Source organism: Armigeres subalbatus, chromosome 2, assembly GCF_024139115.2.
Source record: "Armigeres subalbatus isolate Guangzhou_Male chromosome 2, GZ_Asu_2, whole genome shotgun sequence".
Lineage (NCBI taxonomy): Eukaryota > Metazoa > Arthropoda > Insecta > Diptera > Culicidae > Armigeres > Armigeres subalbatus.
Window position 1 is genome coordinate 229,977,743 of NC_085140.1, and position 18,768 is coordinate 229,996,510.

The following is an 18,768-nucleotide window of genomic DNA, read 5'->3' on the forward strand; positions in this document are numbered from 1 at the left end:
CGATCGATCCGTGTTTGCAGTGGAGTGAAAATCGGCTGCAGTATCTGACCAAAATGTTTAATGAATTTTTATTCCAGAACAAAATGATTCGTCCCTATTTAGCCGATAAATTAAATTAATAAAGAATCGTACCCCAAAGACAACATATGATAGATTCAAGATAAGAACAATTAAATGTCTGGATCCACAATTATTCAAGATTAATCTACCCCTATATGGGTATATGAAGTAATAAATTTAAGTTGTAAATAAAGAATAAAACATTATGAAATTATAACAATATTTATTTATTATAATTGTAGAAAATATATTGGGATGAAGCAAAGCAATGCCAAATTTTTGCCTCTCTGTATTGAAAACGTGTTTTCGGATTGTGTGGCATGATTTCAATTTCACAGCTCTACAATTAATTTCAAAAGTTTGAACTTTTCATTTTAGAAGTAGATAAATGACTTTAAAATCGACAGTGAATTGATTTTTCTACTCTCTACTAGATAGTTTTTCTTTTGGAATAATACTGAGTTACTTGCTCTAGTCTGCCATCATATAGGTATGTAAAAGCTAATGACATGTTTTTAATAGCATTACCCATTGATTCTTGTTCGGGGGCAATGAGCTTCATACAAATCAAAATCAAACTTTTATATTTGTAATACTTTAAATATTTCACGTTTGATGTCTTTATGTGAATCGATAACGATTCATATTGGAAGAGAATGGAAAATGACAAACAGCTGGCAGGCGGATGACATTTGGCGTGACAGATTGGTTTGACGTTAGAAGTTTTGCGGCAAATTACCGCTTGTCGTGTGCATTCATAGCCTGATTCAACGCCGAGTAACGCTGCGTCAACGCAGCTTAAAAAACCGCTACGTGGACATCGGCCCTTACTCCACAGTTCGGCGGCGGGTTGGGCCGAGTTGAGTCGAGAAACTCCTTTCATTGCTTTTTCTTGGCTTCTTGGACGACGATACGGATGTCATAATGTTTTCCTCTATAGGTTTGCAACGCATTTACCTTTCCTGACTGGCGGGAAATCTACTAAGAAATCCTAAGCCTTCCTTCGCACTTTTACCACTTGATGCGTTTCGTCTAACCACCAACGGAGAGCTTTACGTTCAGGCTGGCTGCTGGTTTGAAGGATAGACGCCCTAGCGACATCCAAGACGACCTGAGCGAATTCAGATAGTGTTTACGGTGTGCTATTCTCTAGAGTGCGTCGGAGGTAGTGATCATAGGATTTCCACTGGGCGACATCATACCACCATCATGGCCTCCGGAAGGCAGTGACCATTATTGGGAAGTGATTGCTCCCAAAAAGGTTCGTAGACACTTCCCACTTGACTACGGGAGATAGGACCGACTGACGGTGGTACCGTTTATGGCGGTGGCCAAATGGCCTCTAAAGAAGGTGGGTGAACCATTATTGAACGGCTCCAAGTCATACAACTTGACTGCATTTATAAATTCAATCCACTGTACATTTTAGTTCATCAGTTTTTACCTTGCATAAATATTACAATTTTAATTATTTCAAAATTGTTTCTCGATTGTACGATGAAGTCAATTGATTCTAGATAAAAATTGTTTTTCCTTTTATATTTTTATCCTCTTGTGTCATGAAATGTGGCATTTACAAGCTTTTTTGAAACTGAGGGGGGACCAGGGATACGCTTATGAACTAGTTCAAACCATGACTGGATACCCTACACTCTAGGGGCAGTAAACATATTACGTAAGCAATCATGGGGAGAAAAAGTTTCGAAAAGGCCAGAAAAAACGCTTACGTAATTAGTGTACGACCCCCTATTGCGTCCAAAATCCACAAAACGAACTGATTTGAACTTACCGAAAATCTTCGGATGACATTCCTGAGATGGTTTTCTGATTGTTTTGATTCCACATGAGCGCCTCGGTTGTCAGATGTCCTTGGGCCGCCATTCGCATCTGTTCTTTGGTACATGAGATGTTTTCGTTCCTGAGATTAACTTCGTACCAATTATCTTCGTACCAGCCTAGGAGAAGGGGATAGAAAATAGACAAATACTTATGTATAAATTGTGTTTTAATTGATAAAAATTGTTATCAGTCAACCATTTTCTTCTTCTTGGAATACATGATTTTAGAACATAGGATAGCTCCTATATATCCACCTGGCAAAGACAATGAGTTAATTCAAACTACAGAATTGCTAATTTTGATATTTGACCCAAGCGCAACAGATGTTGGGATGATATTTTTTCATCATGCTTCTCATCATTATACAGTTGATTTATTAACCTCCTCTTGGTAACACGGTTGTAACAAAAAGTTGTTTTTCTGAGAATATGCTGAACGCTCTACGAGTGAAATTGGTGTAAAATATGGATAGAAAAACTTTTGAGATCGATATAGACGCAAAAGATCCCTCCGATCGGACCGGGGTTGTCGAATCCGCCACTTCAGAAAATGTCGTGCCTATATCAATTATGATGTCGTATGTCTCAAACGATCTCGGACATACGCTTCCAAAAACTAATTCTGGAGTTTCAAAAGGATATAAACTCTAGTTGATAATTTCTTGTTGAAATGCAAAGATTTTTGAGCAACTATGAGTGGTAAAACTAGAAACATGTACTTATCTAATATATAATTGTCTATCATAACAAAAATCTGAATGAATTCCACGTTAAGCTTTATCTTTCGAAACTAGGGTAAATAAAAGAAAGGAGAGGTAAGTGCTACCAATGAACCACACTCAAGTTCCAAAAAAGTTATTGGTGGACTGTAACACGAATAGCAAGGATTGATATTAGCACAGTTCTTGGGAAATTGGGTTAACTTTTGAAGCCATTAATGACGATAAAGTGGCCTTCGGAATTCAAAAGGAAACAATTTTTGTGTGGCTCTTAAATGGCCGAAACGAAGTTATGACAGCGACTCTCCGTGGATGCGTGTGAACACCGCGGAGGTTTGACTGTAAAAGGCCAAGTCGTGGCTTGCTGCTCGCCGATTAATACTCTGATGTGTGAATCTATTAACACACGCTAAAGGCATTTTACACAAACCCCACAGATTTGTGATTCCAATCTGAAATTGAATTTGACGGAATCAAATTTTTTTTTCAATGTTGGCTGATGCATATATTAGGTCCCTTATTCCTTTGCTTTCTCCCACGACTTCTCAATTAACTTTTATCCATCAGTGTTGTTTTGCATCTTTTTTTTGTAACTTTGTGGTAACAAGAAAAAATACGGACATGTTTAAAAGTTGGCCAGCATATTACTTGCGTTGGGTAGTTACCAACACTCAACGGTTGTTGAAATTCGAATATTATTTAACAGCGCTTTGTACTGAATCGAAATCTCCATAATAAACAACTTCATGTACGTATTATGTTCGAAAAAAAAATTCCTCTCCATTTATTCAAACAAAGCGTTGAATCCGCTTACATAAATCAAGAAAGTTCTTTGCTTTGATTCGAATTTAAACCAAAATGTTACCAACCTTGGAATCTATTGCCATTTGTAGCTGCGGGACTTTAGGCCGCTCGCTGGCCATATGTTTGCAGCTATCACAGTGTGTTTGCACAAAATCTGGCTTCCAGAAGCACGTTCGTTCACGTGTTTACATTGGCGAGCTGGTGGACTTCCTTCGGATACAGAGTTTGGGTGTAACTTGGGTGTATGAGGGCGGAGAAAAAAACAGTAAAACTGGGATGAAAATAAAAGTTTGTTTTGAAGCTCTGCACAATAACCGGCTAACAAGTGTAGGTGGAAAAAAGCTGTGCACTCGGTTGAGAAAGTTTTACTCGTCCTGGGAAAAGAAAGGCCACAATCCCTCGGATGTTGCTTTGGGAAATGGATGACACTAATAAATCCCAATTACACATAAATGTTTGCCCAGCGCCTTCGTGTTAAATTGTTTTTAATTTGAATTTATGGTAAAGAACTCATAGCGATGTAGCATTCAAGGAATAAAGTAGAAATGAAATGTCTATTTTAGACTTTTTCTAATTTTTGTTATAGCATCATTATCTTATATCTTATATCTAGTATTCCATAGCTAGTGTCCAGCATGATTGTTTATTTGTTTGAACATTAAATTGTGACCAAGGTGGTGTCACTTAATTGAGAATTAAAGATTCCATAATATGATATTTACTTGTAAAATCTTGATATTTCTAACATTTTACTAGGTTTACTTTTCCGGTTCTGCATCTCTATATTCTTCGTAATAAAAGCAAGGTGCTTTTTCCTTTTTCTTATTAGCATTGCATTACCCATTGGGCCATTGCCGCTTCGCAGTTTAAGGTTTGTTGATAAGGCGCTTCCACAGTTTTCAACTACGAGGTGCCCAGGGATGTCAAGAAAAATATCAATCTGAATCGGAATCAAAATCAGGTATATTTAACATGGTCTTGCTTTGTGGCCGCGTATCTTACGGCACGGTTAAACTTTCAAACCAGAAAAGTCACAACAGATCAATTCGTTATATGTAGTTTAATAATATGCAATATTATACAACAGACGACTTTAAATATGCATTGACCAGTAGCATCCATCATCCACTTGGTCATTCTAGAGTATGGGAAATAACCCAACTCCCAACACATTTTGAAATTTTGTTTGGAAAACGAAAAAAAGGGTAGGGAAAGAGTAATGAAACCATTCTACACGTTCTCCAACAAAGTCAAAATCAGAATCAAACATAAATGAAAATAACAAGGTGAAATGTTAACCACCCACTTCACACGAACAATAAAAGATAATAGAGGCACTATTCATTCGTTATAGGCTCATACTACGCAGATTGTTGTCACAATGACCGATAAAAAACGATGGAATTTTATCCTCGTTGAAAAGCTAGAGTCCATCAGTGTCCATACACATACGCTTACCGGAGCATTACACCAACAATGAATGTTCCGAAGATGAATGTGGCATGCCGTGACGAGTGTCATTTATTCAACAGCACTCCATTGACAGAAGTAACAATAATGAGTAAATACGCAGCACATTAGATTTTATTCGGTTTTTCTTGCCATGAAAATATTCTGTACCTTTGTTGAGATGCTTAGAAATTTATGATTATTTCAGTCTTATTAGTTTCTATGTATGTAGATACCTATTTAGTGATTCATAAATTGAAGGCAATACTGCGCTAAAGTAAAGATGATTCACAGCCGACATATGTTAAAGAATATTACATAGGGATGATGACCATTTGGGCAGTAATGTTCTAAATACCTTCCAACCATATGACTTGATTTTTTGTACATCACTAGAAATTTACAAATGCTAACCGTGTACTACATACCAAGTAATTATGTTATAATGCGCCTGAGTAATAAACGATCGAACGAGAATGGAAGGGGGGGAGGTGGTTGCAGCCCAAATGGTTCCCACAAAAAAAATAATATGACTAGTGCGTATTGGATTTCGGTAAATATTGCCTACATTCAATATCTTTCTTTTGAAGAAAAGATCAAACATCAGCAGAATAGGCTAGTTAAAGGCTTTTATCAAACTACTCTGTGAAATTCTCTAAAGACGTATGTCACAGGGTAATTTAATTAATTAATGTTAGAGAAGGGAACGATACGCAATATCGATACCTGAACAGCACAAGTCAGACAAAATTGGTTGCAGCAACTACACAGTAGAACAATATTATCACAAAAAAATGAGCATCGCTAAAATTTCAACTACGTGAAAATATAGCTTCTTATCTTTCATTTCCTGGGTATGAAAAAAATCTACCGAGGGGTCCCGAACAACTTTTTTTTTTTTCCAAATGAAACCTGCATTCTAATCTAATACAGTAGACGTTCGATAACTGCAAGTCATTTAACTGCAATGCTTTTTAACTGCAATTCGATAGTTGCAACAGTTTTGCAGTTATCGGACCGCTAAACTTCAAACTGATGTCAGACTCAATGACAGCTGCATTACGCTGCACATTTAGATGCACTTTTATTGCATCTGACGTCAATTGACAATTGTTTGACGTCTAGAATGCGTTGCAGTTGTCGAACGGCATTCGTTAACTGAAAAGTAAACATCAGTCACTAGTCCCTGTTAAGTTGACTCTTCTATTTATATTTTTAACCATTCTTCATGAATCATATGCAATAAATGAATATTCTTCTTATTCTTTTATTTTAAAACTAATTCAAAGGCTCAGATGTGGAGAAGCATAACGGAGTCGAAATTATTAAATTCAACATTTGGTTAGCAAACATTACCGCTGCGCAATGGTTAAACTCATTGGTAGGGGAACTGTTCCGTTTTCAATCTCACTGAACATATATTCATCTCATCGCGAAACAAAGAAATACGGCACCAATTTCGTCGTATCTTTTTGCAAATATGCGTGCTCACTGCTGGAAAAAATCACAAAAATAATAAACAAACCAAATACCTTTGCATTTCTTTGTTTTTCGTGAGACCAATATCGGAGCTATGAGATGAAGTCCAGGAGCAGTAACCCTATATCTTAAGACCAATCTCTCCCCGATCAATTTCATTTCATTTATTTAGTTAACATCTAAACAGATAACACTGAATCAACAATTTGACGCCACAATGCACGGTTCGAGGCCGCAGCTCTCCATCCTCGGATACGCCCCACGCTCGCCAAGTCGTTTTGCACCTGGTCTGCCCATCTCGCTCGCTGCGCTCCACGCCGTCTCGTACCTGCCGGATCGGAAGCGAACACCATCTTTGCAGGGTTGCTGTCCGGCATTTATGCAACATGTCCTGTCCATCGTACCCTTCCTGCTTTAGCTACCTTCTGGATACTGGGTTCGCCGTAGAGTTGGGCGAGCTCATAATTCATTCTTCGCCGCCACACACCGTCTTCTTGCACACCGCCAAAGATGGTTCTAAGCACCCGTCTCTCGAATACTCCGAGTGCTTGCAAGTCCTCCTCGAGCATTGTCCATGTTTCATGTCCGTAGAGGACAACCGGTCTTATAAGCGTCTTGACACATTTGGTGCGGTGGCAAATCTTTTTCGACCGCAGTTTCTTCTGGAGCCCGTAGTAGGCCCGACTTCCACAGATGATGCGCCTTCGTATTTCACGACTAACGTTGTTGTCAGCCGTTAGCAAGGATCCGAGGTAGACGATTTCCTCGACCACCTCGAAGGTATCCCCGTCTATCGTAACACTGCTTCTCAGGCGGGCCCTGTCGCGCTCGGTTCCACCCACAAGCATGTACTTTGCCTTTGACGCATTTACCACCAGTCCAACTTTTGTTGCTTCACGTTTCAGGCGGGTGTACAGTTCTGCCACCTTTGCAAATGTTCGGTCGACAATGTCCATGTCATCCGCGAAGCAAATAAATTGACTGGATCTGTTGAAAATCGTACCCCGGCTGTTACACCCGGCTCTCCGCATGACACCTTCCAGCGCAATGTTGAACAACCGGCACGAAAGTCCATCACCTTGTCTTAGTCCCCGGCGCGATTCGAACGAACTGGAGTGTTCGCCCGAAATCTTCACACAGTTTTGCACACCATCCACCGTTGCTTTGATCAGTCTGGTAAGCTTCCCAGGGAAGCTGTTCTCGTCCATAATTTTCCATAGCTCTACGCGGTCTATACTGTCGTATGCCGCCTTGAAATCAACGAACAGATGGTGCGTTGGGACCTGGTATTCACGGTATTTTGGAAGGATTTGCCATACAGTAAAGATCTGGTCCGTTGTCGAGCGGCCGTCAACGGAGCCGGCTTGATAACTTCCCACGAACTCGTTCACTAATGGTGACAGACGACGGAAGATGATCTGGGATATCACTTTGTAGGCGGCATTAAGGATGGTGATCTCTCGAAAGTTTTCACACTCCAGTTTGTCGCCTTTCTTGTAGATGGGGCATATAACCCCTTCCTTCCACTCCTCCGGTAGCTATTCGGTTTCCCAGATTCTGACTATCAGTTTGTGCAGGCAAGTGGCCAGCTTTTCCGGGCCCATCTTGATGAGCTCAGCTCCGATACCATCCTTACCAGCTGCTTTATTGGTCTTTAGCTGTTGAATGGCATCCTTAGCTTCCCTTAAGGTGGGGGCTGGTTGGCTTCCATCGTCCGCTGAACTGGCATAGTCATCTCCTCCGCTGCCTTGAATTTCACTGCCTGTACTCTCAGCGCCATTCAGATGATCCTCGTAGTGCTGCTTCCACCTTTCGATCACCACACGTTCGTCCGTCAAGATGCTCCCATCCTTATCCCGGCACATTTCGGCTCGCGGCACGAAGCCTTTGCGGGATGCGTTGTGCTTCTGATAGAACTTGCGTGTATCTTGAGAACGGCACAGCTGTTCCATCTCCTCGCACTCCGCTTCTTCCAGGCGGCGTTTCTTCTCCTGAAAAAGGCGGGTCTGCTGTCTCCGCTTCCGTCTATAACGTTCCACGTTCTGCCGGGTACCTTGCTGCAGCGCGACCGCCCGCGCTGCGTCCTTCTCCTCCAGAATCTGTCTGCACTATTCGTCGAACCAATCGTTCCGTCGACTTCGACCCATATACCCGACGTTGTTCTCCGCTGCGTCGTTAATATCTGCTTTCACTGTATTCCAGCAGTCCTCAAGAGGGGCCCCATCGAGCTCACCCTCTTCCGGCAACGCTGCCTCGAGATGCTGCGCGTATGCAGTGGCGACATCAGGTTGCTTCAGTCGCTCTAGGTCGTACCGCGGCGGTCGTCGGTACCGAACATTGTTGATGACGGATAGTTTTGGGCGCGTTTAACCATCACCAGATAGTGGTCAGAGTCGATGTTAACGCCACGATATGTCCTGACGTCGATAATGTCGGAGAAGTGCCGTCCATCAATCAGAACGTAGTCGATATGTGATTCAGTCTGCAGTGGTGATCTCCAGGTGTACCGATACATATTCTTGGAGGCGGCGAAATTAATTAGTCGTAGGCCGTTTTCGTTTGTCAGCCGGTGAGCGCTGAACTTTCCAATAGTCGGTCTAAACTCCTCCTCTTGGCCAACCTGAGCGTTCAAATCTCCTATGATGATTTTGACGTCGTGGCTTGGGCAGCTGTCGTACTCACGTTCCAGCTGCGCGTAGAATGCGTCCTTATCATCATCAGTGCTTCCGGAGTGTGGGCTGAGGACGTTGATTATGCTGAAGTTGAAGAACCGGCGTTTGATCCTCAACCTGCACATTCTTTCATTGATCGGCCACCACCCGATCACGCGCCTTTGCATATCGCCCATCACTATGAAAGCTGTTCCCAGCTCGTGTGTGTTGCCGCAGCTCTGGTAGATGGTATGATTACCTCTAAACGTTCGCACCATTGATCCCTTCCAACAAACCTCCTGCAGCGCTACGATGCCGAATCCACGGTCCTTGAGCACATCAGCGAGTATGCGTGTGCTCCCGATGAAGTTGAGAGATGTGCAGTTCCACGAACCGAGTTTCCAATTGCTAGTCCCTTTTCGTCGCAGTGGTCTTCGCCGATGGTTCCGGTCCGTACTCTCTTGTTGATTGTTCGTTGCTTATGATTTTTTAAAGGCTGGCTTGCAGGGCCTGACACCAAACCCCCTAAATTTCCGGAGGACCATTCCTCCTTATTTCCGGTGGACCATGGTGCACAGTTTCACTTTGAGTCCCTCGCTGGCACTCGGACGATGATCAGCCCCCCCTAACATGGAGAACAGACGCTGTTGTGAGCCGATCCTGACATGGAGAACAGACGCTCAATAAGATTTGCACAAGGAGCAAACCCCCCCTTCCCTGTCAGCATACGACCATAGTTCCCACCGGGGTTGGTTACCCGATCTTCCCTAAGGTTGCTCGTATCCCGGCCAGCACCGCGGGGAGGTAGGGATAGGAGTTGCTGGGTAAGAGGCTAAGGACCGCGAGATGGGGTCTATTTTATTCCTTCAGGTACGCGAAGTACCAATGGTACGCTTTACCCAGCATTTGCCGTGCCCCCGATCAATTTACTTTTGTTTTGTTATACTTTGTGGATTTGAATGTATATTAGCAAAATTCGTAGAAATTTAGTTAGATATATGAGAATTTACAAATTGATTGTTTGAGCTCGAAAAACGATGAAATTACAAAATTCAAGACAAAAGGATTTTTGAAAACCTGATGATTTTTTATCGCATTTCCAAGTATGATATTATCAAACCATTTTTATCTACCTATGACATGATCACACCAAGACCATGCTGGAAGTGGCTGAGTTATATCCCCGGTTCGGTCTAGGAAATTTTTAAGTTGAATATTTTCACGGCATACCTATGTGAGTTGATTTTTTAGTTTTGTTAGTAAGGATCTGTAAAGATCTGTTTTACTGAGTTTTGGCAAATATTAGCGGGGCTTAATCATTGGTAAAGCTTTTAACGGTTCTGATCATTATTCATCTAGATTCTTTCCTTTAGATAGATGAATGAAAGTGAAGCTCATTGATCACTTCAAAGTTTGGTGGTTGTACCAAGAATTAAAAATAAGTGTCGTTTAGAAGAAAATGCATTTGGAGTATGGTTTTCGTTTATTGGTTAACTATTCTGACCTGTGGGGAATTTTGTTGAAATTCTTCACAAAACTACCCTGGATCTGATCGTCCACATTTTGTGTTTGCGTTTTCTCATGGTGGTATTTGGCTTGACTTAGGGCTTGACCCAATAATAATGCGTTATTGAAAGTGATTGTCAATAGCAATAAAAAATTCAAATTAGTAATGAATTTCTGGTAAAAATAATCGTTTCTAATAAATATTTCTCCAAACTTACGCATTGCAATATCATAGAAAACTGGCGTGTTAATATTTGTTATAAAAATGGGGTAAAAACTAAGCTGCTGTTTCAAAGAGCCATATCATTTGTAGTAAAATGAATTTGGTTTTAGGTTGAATCACTCGTTCTCATTAACTACTCATCGCAGCGATATGGTTACTAAGACAAAATACAGCAAACTTTTTTTTTTAATTTTTATTCGCTAGCTATTTCTTTCTATTTCCAGCCAGCTTCAGCATGGTGCACTTTGTTGACTTATACACTCAACCCTCTTTTTACGTCACTTATTGGGGGGACGTAAACCGAATGGGACGTAAAAAGAATTTTTGCAAAAAAATTCTAGTACTTCACTTAATTTATTGATAGTGAGGATACATCAAAAACATACAGGATCAAATACATTCACTTGCGTCTTACATGAGGTATTGTAAGATCTCTCCGAATCCAGCAGATGTTATAAGATCTCCAAATTGTCCTGGAGTTTGAATCAAATGGTCTACCGAATCAACCAAAGCCTACATGATGTCCCAAGTCGTGGTATCAACTCAATTATGTCCTCCGAGGATTTGTCTTTCACTTGCGTCTCAAAACAAGACATATGAGGTGTTGTAAGATCTCCAAATTGTCCTGAAGTTTGAATCAAATGGTCCACCGAATCAACCAAGGCTTCCATGATGTCTCCAGTCTCGGTGTAAACCCAATTTTGTCCTCCGATTATTTGTCTTTCACATCCGTCTTCAATTCTTGCATGTTTGAAGTTGTAAGATCTCCAAATCGTCCTGGAGTTTGAATCAAATGGTCTACCGAATCAACCAAGGCTTCCATGATGTCCCCAGTCTCGGTGTCAACCCAATTTTGTCCTCCGATCCGTCCTGGAGTTTGAATCAAATGGTCTACCGGAGCAATCAAGGCTTCCATTATGTGCCCGGCCACGAAGTTTAGACTTTAGATATTTCTTCGATGACCTGGAGTGGAATAATTGTTAAATGCGTATCTAATATGGATCTATGGATCAAATGGGATGAACCATTTAAAAATAATAATCCTGTAGACCTAAAGACCAGTACTCCATGACTTTCTTAAATTACCTGGAATGGAACAATAGTTGAAGAGGTATCCAATTTAGTCCCATGGATAAAAACGGGTATGAGCAATTTTTTTGAAGAAATAACAGCCTTTTGGTTACGCTTTACGTGATCGTAAAGCTTATAATTCAGGGATGGATGATATTCATGGATGATTTGCAATGGAAAAATAGTTGAAGCCGTATTCACTTTGGTTCTATGAATCAAAAAGGTCATGGCCCATATGAATTGCCGAATTTAGTCACAATCAAATTGCTAGAACCATCCCTACAAACATTTTAGTTTTATGCTGATTTTACCGAAGTTATGTAGAGCAAATAATGGTTTTCATGACCGTTATAGAACTAAAAATGTTCCTTGGGATGATTGTCTGACTTGTGCTGCGCAGGTTGTTACTGGGGTTGCTGGGGACATCATGAAGGCCTTGGTTGATTCGGCAAACCATTTGATTCAAGCTCCAGGACAATTTGGAGATCTTACAACAACTCTTATGCCTGGAATTGAAACGCAAGTGAAAAATAGTTGTGCTGATACCGCGGCTGGGGACATCATGGAAGCCTCGGTTGATTCGGCAGACCATTTGATTCAAACTCTAGGACGATTTGGAGATCTTACCACATCTCATATGTCTGGATTTGAGACGCAAGTGAAAGAAAATTACTCGGAGGACATAACTGGGTTGATACCGCTGCTATGGACGTCACGGAAGCCTTGGTGGATTCGGCAGACCATTTGATTCAAACTCCAGGATGATTCGGAGATCTTATTACATCTTATATGTCTGGATTTGAGACCCAAGTGAAAGAAAAATACTCGGAGGACTTAACTGGGTTGACACCGTCATGAGATCCTCGGTTGATTCGGCAGACCATTTGATTAAAACTCCAGGACGATTTGGAGATCTTACCACATCTCATATGTCTGGATTTGAGACGCAAGTGAAATAAAATTACTAGGAGGACATAATTGGGATGATACCGCAGCTACATCATGGAAGCCTTGGTGAATTCGGCAGACCATTTGATTCAAACTCCAGGACGATTTGGAGATCTTACTATATCTCATATGTCTGGATTTGAGACCCAAGTGAAAGTAAAATACTCGGAGGACATAATTGGGTCATTGCCGGAGCTATGGACATCATGGAAGCCTTGGTTGATTCTTCAGACCATTTGATTCAAACTCCAGTAGGATTTGAAGATCTTACTACATCTCATATGTCTGGATTTGAGACCCAAGTGAAAGACAAATACTCGGAGGACAGAATTAGGTTGATACCGCGGCTGGGGACATCATGAAAGCCTTGGTTGATTCGGCAGACCATTTGATTCAAACTCAAGGGCAATTTGGAGATCTTAGAACAAGTCATATGCCTACATTTGAGACGCAAGTGAAAGACAAATACTCGGAGGACATATTTGGGATGAATTCGCGGCTGAGGAGTCTAGGGAATTCTTGGATGACCAGGAAAAGAACGGCTGCTTAAGGCATATTGAGTTTGGTTTAATAGATCATATAGAGCATGAACCATTTAATAAAAGAGAAAACAGCCCTTCGGTATCGCGGGTAGACCTCAAGACCTATATTCCAGGGAATTCTTGTATGACCTGGAACGGAATTTGGTTCAATATATCAATTTGGGCATAAACCATTTTTTACAATAGATAACAGCTCTTTCGCTACGCTTGTAGACCTTAGGTCCTCAGTTACGCGTGTAGACTCCAGGAAATTCTTGGATGACCTGGAACGGAACAATTGTTGAAGGCAAATGATGTGTATACAAAGCATCTATTTGTTCTTTGGATTTCTAAGAGTGTCATCTTATAGGCTTTGTTGATTGCGCTACGTCAGAGCCCACTGAACTCCACATGCCCCTTTGCAATCGAAACTGAACCGCGACTGTAGTCGCACCCATACCTATCGAGAGGACTGTCCATGAGACGAACGAAAACGTAGAGCATAGAGGTTGACAGCTAGAGGCGTGATGAGGAGCGTCGAACAGTAGATACCGATAGCTCATTATTATAGAGGACATTGCCAATTGTTAATAGGAAAGCAGATGAATTCGTGAAATAATCCCTACAATATTTATTTTGTATTTACCAGTGCTAAGTAGAAGCTAGTCAGGTGAAAATTGTGAAATTTATATGCTAAGCTGTATTATGCTAACTATTCCCATAACCGTGATTACAGATATTGCTGATGATTTCCCTCTAGCCCAAACTGAATTATAAACACTATCTGGTTATTTATAAGTGGTGAGGTTAGCTTACCCATAGTTTTTTTTTTTTTTTTGTCTCACTCATAACTAAAATATTATATATTTATAGTCTAGTTAAAGAATTGAATTTGATTAATCCCTATCTCCACGAGCCGACGGGTTTTATGTATTTAAATATAGGTGAGCAAATTTGAATGAAATCCATTGAGCAAGTAAATTTAAACAAATTGGGTTTATCTAAATTACAGACGTCAGTTGATCCAAAAAGAGTATTCAAACAGAAAACCTAGTTGAGTGGTAGCGTACACTACAGTAAGTCTAGATTACAGATAACAGTAAAATTGATACTAAAGCTCATTTGTATCTACAGGAATTTTGTAATTCTACAATAAATTAACAAAATCATCCAAACCCTACCGCCCAACATCTTACAAAATTCTGTAAGAAGAATCAGAATGTCCAGGAAATCGCCATCAATATTGTCTGGAGCTGGCTCTGGCTTGATAGCGGACAGTCATCCGCCAGCAGTAGGCGCCAATGGTAGCGCTCCTGAGGATCAAGGAACTCCACATCACAACAACGCTGTGGTCACCGATTTATCCAACCTGTCCATCGTGAACAACGCGAAACGCGGAACGAAGAGTGCAGTAGAACCGGTGGCGTGTGCAAAGGGCAACGCAGCTGTGGTAACGGGAGTGCGTTCCCTCCCCCCTCAGGTAAATGCTGACGTAGCCAATGTTGGAAATTCCCTAGCCAGGGGAACAAAGCCCAAGCTTAAATCTGGTGCCGGAGCAAGTGTCACTGTCGCGAAGAAATCCGTTCAGCCATTAAATACTGATAAACAAACGGTTTTGAACGCGCGTGAAAACCTACCGATCCGCGTACGGGTAACTCGGTTTAGTCACTGTGAATTGTGTAACGAACGTGATACCAGCAGAATGGTGCAGTGCGATGGTTGCGATCTGTGGTATCATTTCTCGTGCGTAGAAGTGTCAAGTGGCATAGCGAATTGTAGTTGGAGTTGTCCATCATGCGGTCCATGTATCATCCCAGATGTCATTGACGAGGAGCCACCAAACCCAACAGGAAATTTTCCAGTAGATCCACCCCCCCACCGTGCGAGCTCGCTGAAGTCGATGGGAAAAGCAGATAGTAATCGCAGTAACCAACGAAAACTCTCGCGGCGGTTGCAAATGTTGGAAGAACAAAAACGGCTGGAGCAGAAGTATCTGGAAGAAAAGTATAGAATCTTGGACGAAGAGGACGGTGACGAAGAGACTATAGAAGACGAACTAGGATCTATGGAGATGTCCAAAGTAAGAGAGTGGCTGCAAAATACCAACCAATGCGGAGATTATGATTCGGGACTTGTCGAAGAAGAAGGGAATGAACCAGTTCAACCTAAGAATTATGAGGCCATGTACAGTAGGCTTGCAGGAAGACGCTCTACGCTACATGATTTCAATCCGCATCAACGATCAACGCCACGAGAAAGGTTTTCAGAGATTAATCAAGTGAGGACTTCCGGATTGCAGAGAACTTCAATGTCGGCCGCCGCTACTGGAAGTATGCTCCACCGACCATCTGTTGCGGAGATCACATTCGGTCGACCAGGTTTAAACACAGTTCCTGAGAGGCGACGCATGACTGGTGCAGCAGTGCAGTTTCGTAACCCACTTGATAATTCTTCTTTTCATCAAGCACTTCCTACCGCCGGAGTGCAAGTCCCGGATGCGGGTGTTCGTCAGGCAGCGCCGATTCCCGCGTGTCAGCAGATGGAGTTGAACAGTTATCAGCCTTGTCGAAGTTATCAGCCCGCTGGGAATCAATTACGTTCTGAAGTGGAGCCCCGTTACAGTGAAGAGAATGTGTGCATTCTCAATCGGAGTCAGTTGGCGGCAAGACAAGCTGTGTCCAAAGAACTGCCGGATTTTTACGGAGATCCCGAAGACTGGCCGTTGTTCATTTCCATGTATAACTCATCTACGCAGATGTGTGGATTTTCTCATGAAGAGAACATGCTGCGTTTACGAAAATGTCTTAGAGGAAAGGCCCTGGAGGCCGTACGGTGCAGACTACTCCACCCATCGAACGTGGCTAGTGTGATTTCTACTCTTAGAATGTTATACGGCAGGCCAGAAGCAATAGTGCAGGCGTCCATCAGGAAGATACGATCGCTGCCATTGCCACAGGTGGAGAAATTGGAAACAGTGGTTAATTTTGCACTGACGGTTGAGAATTTGGTAGCAACGGTTGAAGCATGCGGAGTTGAAGATTTTGTGTACAACGCGTCAATTATAATTGAATTGGTAGACCGTCTACATCCTGGATTAGAGCTGGATTAGGCGAAGCATTTTCGAAACAACCAAGCGCCCAACTTACTGGATTTTAACAGTGGCTTAATCCGATTGCTGATGATGCCAGCGCAGTCATGCAGACTACAGCTAACGTTTCGAAGAGCCGCGGAGCTAGACACAATGGTTTCCCTAATATCCATTCTGATGCAGAGCTAGAATGATCTCGACCAGAGAAGGTGCAAGCTAATCGAGGACCATTAGCAACACCAAAAGTAGAATGCATTACATGTAAAGGTAGCTGCGGCACAGTGGCTAAGTGCAAAAGGTTTGCTGAGTTAAGTCTAGTCGCTAAATGGTAATGCGTACGGGAGGCAAAGTTATGCCGTAAGTGTCTACGAAAGCACAACGGCTCCTGTAGACAGCAGAAAGCTTGTGGGATACAAGGATGCACATTTCTTCCTCACCTATTACTACACAATAAAAAGCAAAATGTATCTGTGATCGGTAGCTGCAACATCCACCAGACTCGAACCAGTGAAGTGCTGTTTAGGATTATTCCCGTTTTGCTTCACGGCCCATTGAAAGCGGTTCATACGTATGCCTTCATTGATGACGGATCGGAGCTAACCCTCATGGAGGACAGCCTGGCTAGTGAACTTGGAGTAGTTGGTCCGCAAACACCATTGTGCCTAAAGTGGACGGGAGGCACCAAGAGGATAGAAAACGCATCGCAAAGAGTCGAGGTAGAAATATCAGCCACCGGAGATTCGTCCAAGTTACACAGGATGTCAAACGTGCACACGATTCAGGAGCTACAAATAAGACCCCAAACCTTAATATACTCGGAATTGATGCAACGGTTCCACCATCTTAGCGGACTCCCGGTAGAATCCTACTGCAACGCCTGCCCTAGAATCCTAATAGGTCTTGAACATGCGTCGCTTGGCCATGCTTTGAAAAGTCGAGAAGGAAAACCTTATGAACCTATCGCTGTCAAAACGCGTTTAGGTTGGGTAATCTATGGAGCTGCTCGCAAATACCGCGACAACTAAATTACGTGAACGTCCACACAATTGCGGTATGCGAGTGTCACCAAGAAACAGATGAGAATCTGCACACAGCAATGAAAAACTACTTCGCTTTAGACAGTCTCGGGGTAGCCAAACCAGGTTTGGTTTTACGGTCAACTGAGGACCAACGCGCGATGGAAATGCTCGAGCAGCTAACCATCCCCAAAAATGGACGATACGAATCCACACTGCTCTGGAAGTATGATGGCGTTCGTCTTCCCAACAGCAAAGGAATGACAGTGTTTAGATCGTCGTATGAAGAAGAACAAGGCGTTTGCGGAAACTGTGATGTCGAAGATGAGCGAATATGTGGAAAAGGGATACGTTCAGAAATCCCCAGAAGAGCCAAAACGTCGATGTTCGGAATGGTATTTACCTGTATTTCCTGTTGTCAACCTCAACAAACCGGGAAAGATACGTCTAGTTTGGGACGCAGCCGCCGTTGCGTATGGTGTTTCTCTAAACTCTCTATTACTTAAGGGCCCTGACCTCTTGGCATCATTACTTGCAGTTCTCGTTCAATTTCGGGAGTTCCGAATTGCCATTTGCGGAGATATCCGGGAAATGTATTTACAAGTCCTATTAAGACAAGATGTCCGACTGTGCTTCTTTTGGAAAGACGATGACAGTATCGCGGAGCCTAACGTGTTTCAGATGAACGTGTTGCCATTTGGAGTGTCGTGCGCTCCTAGTATTGCGCAGTATGTCAAAAATACCAATGCACGGCGTTTTGAGAAAGAATATCCTTCTGCGGTTCGAGCAATTATCGATCATCACTATGTCGATGACATGCTTTCAAGCGTAGAATCTGAACAACAAGCCATAGATCTTGCACGGGATGTAAAAAAGATTCATGCTGAAGCCGGATTCGAGATGAGAAATTGGATATCGAATTGCCCTGCCGTACTAGAAGCACTACAGGAACGTTCCACGCCAGAGAAGGACCTCAACATGACAGAAGGAGTGCAAACAGAAAAAGTTTTGGGAATGTGGTGGAATACGTCCACTGACTGTTTCACTTTCAAAGTTTCTCCACGTTATGATCCTGAGCTACTCTCGGGACAGCGAAAACCAACGAAGCGGGAAGTTCTCAGAGTTCTGATGATGATTTTTGACCCGTTAGGATTGATTGGCCATTTCTTGATGTTTCTCAAGGTGGTATTACAAGAGATTTGGAGAACATCCGTCGGATGGGACGACCCCATTGAAGAGAAACAATTCCGGATGTGGATGCAATGGCTCAAAGTACTGCCTGATGTAGCGGTGGTAGAAGTCCCGCGGTGCTATCGGAAGGTTACGTCGGTTGAAAACTCAAACGAAGTGCAAATGCATGTTTTCGTAGATGCAAGCGAAAAAGGGTTTGCTGCT

The 18,768-nt window shown here is 42.3% G+C and overlaps 2 protein-coding genes across 5 annotated transcripts in view; one reads left to right on the forward strand and one right to left on the reverse strand.

Annotated features, from left to right (window-relative positions):
* LOC134211859 (gamma-aminobutyric acid type B receptor subunit 1) overlaps positions 1-18,768 on the reverse strand; it is a 501,987-nt gene that overhangs the window by 85,831 nt on the left and 397,388 nt on the right. For all 4 annotated transcript variants that reach the window (XM_062689185.1, XM_062689184.1, XM_062689183.1 and 1 more), the window contains one exon: positions 1,850-2,015. In XM_062689185.1, coding sequence (XP_062545169.1) covers positions 1,850-2,015 — 166 coding nt within the window. The remainder of the gene's footprint in view (positions 1-1,849; positions 2,016-18,768) is intronic.
* LOC134215740 (uncharacterized) lies at positions 13,660-16,378 on the forward strand. The gene is made up of 4 exons (XM_062694871.1): positions 13,660-14,070; positions 14,143-14,213; positions 14,282-14,345; positions 14,404-16,378. Exon 4 carries the CDS (start codon positions 14,489-14,491, stop codon positions 16,376-16,378), a length of 1,890 nt encoding a protein of 629 aa, XP_062550855.1. The 5' UTR covers positions 13,660-14,070; positions 14,143-14,213; positions 14,282-14,345; positions 14,404-14,488.

Bases quoted from the DNA above. Each gene is read 5' to 3' on its own strand.
- LOC134215740 (XM_062694871.1), top strand. From the start codon at position 14,489: ATGTCCAGGAAATCGCCATCAATATTGTCTGGAGCTGGCTCTGGCTTG.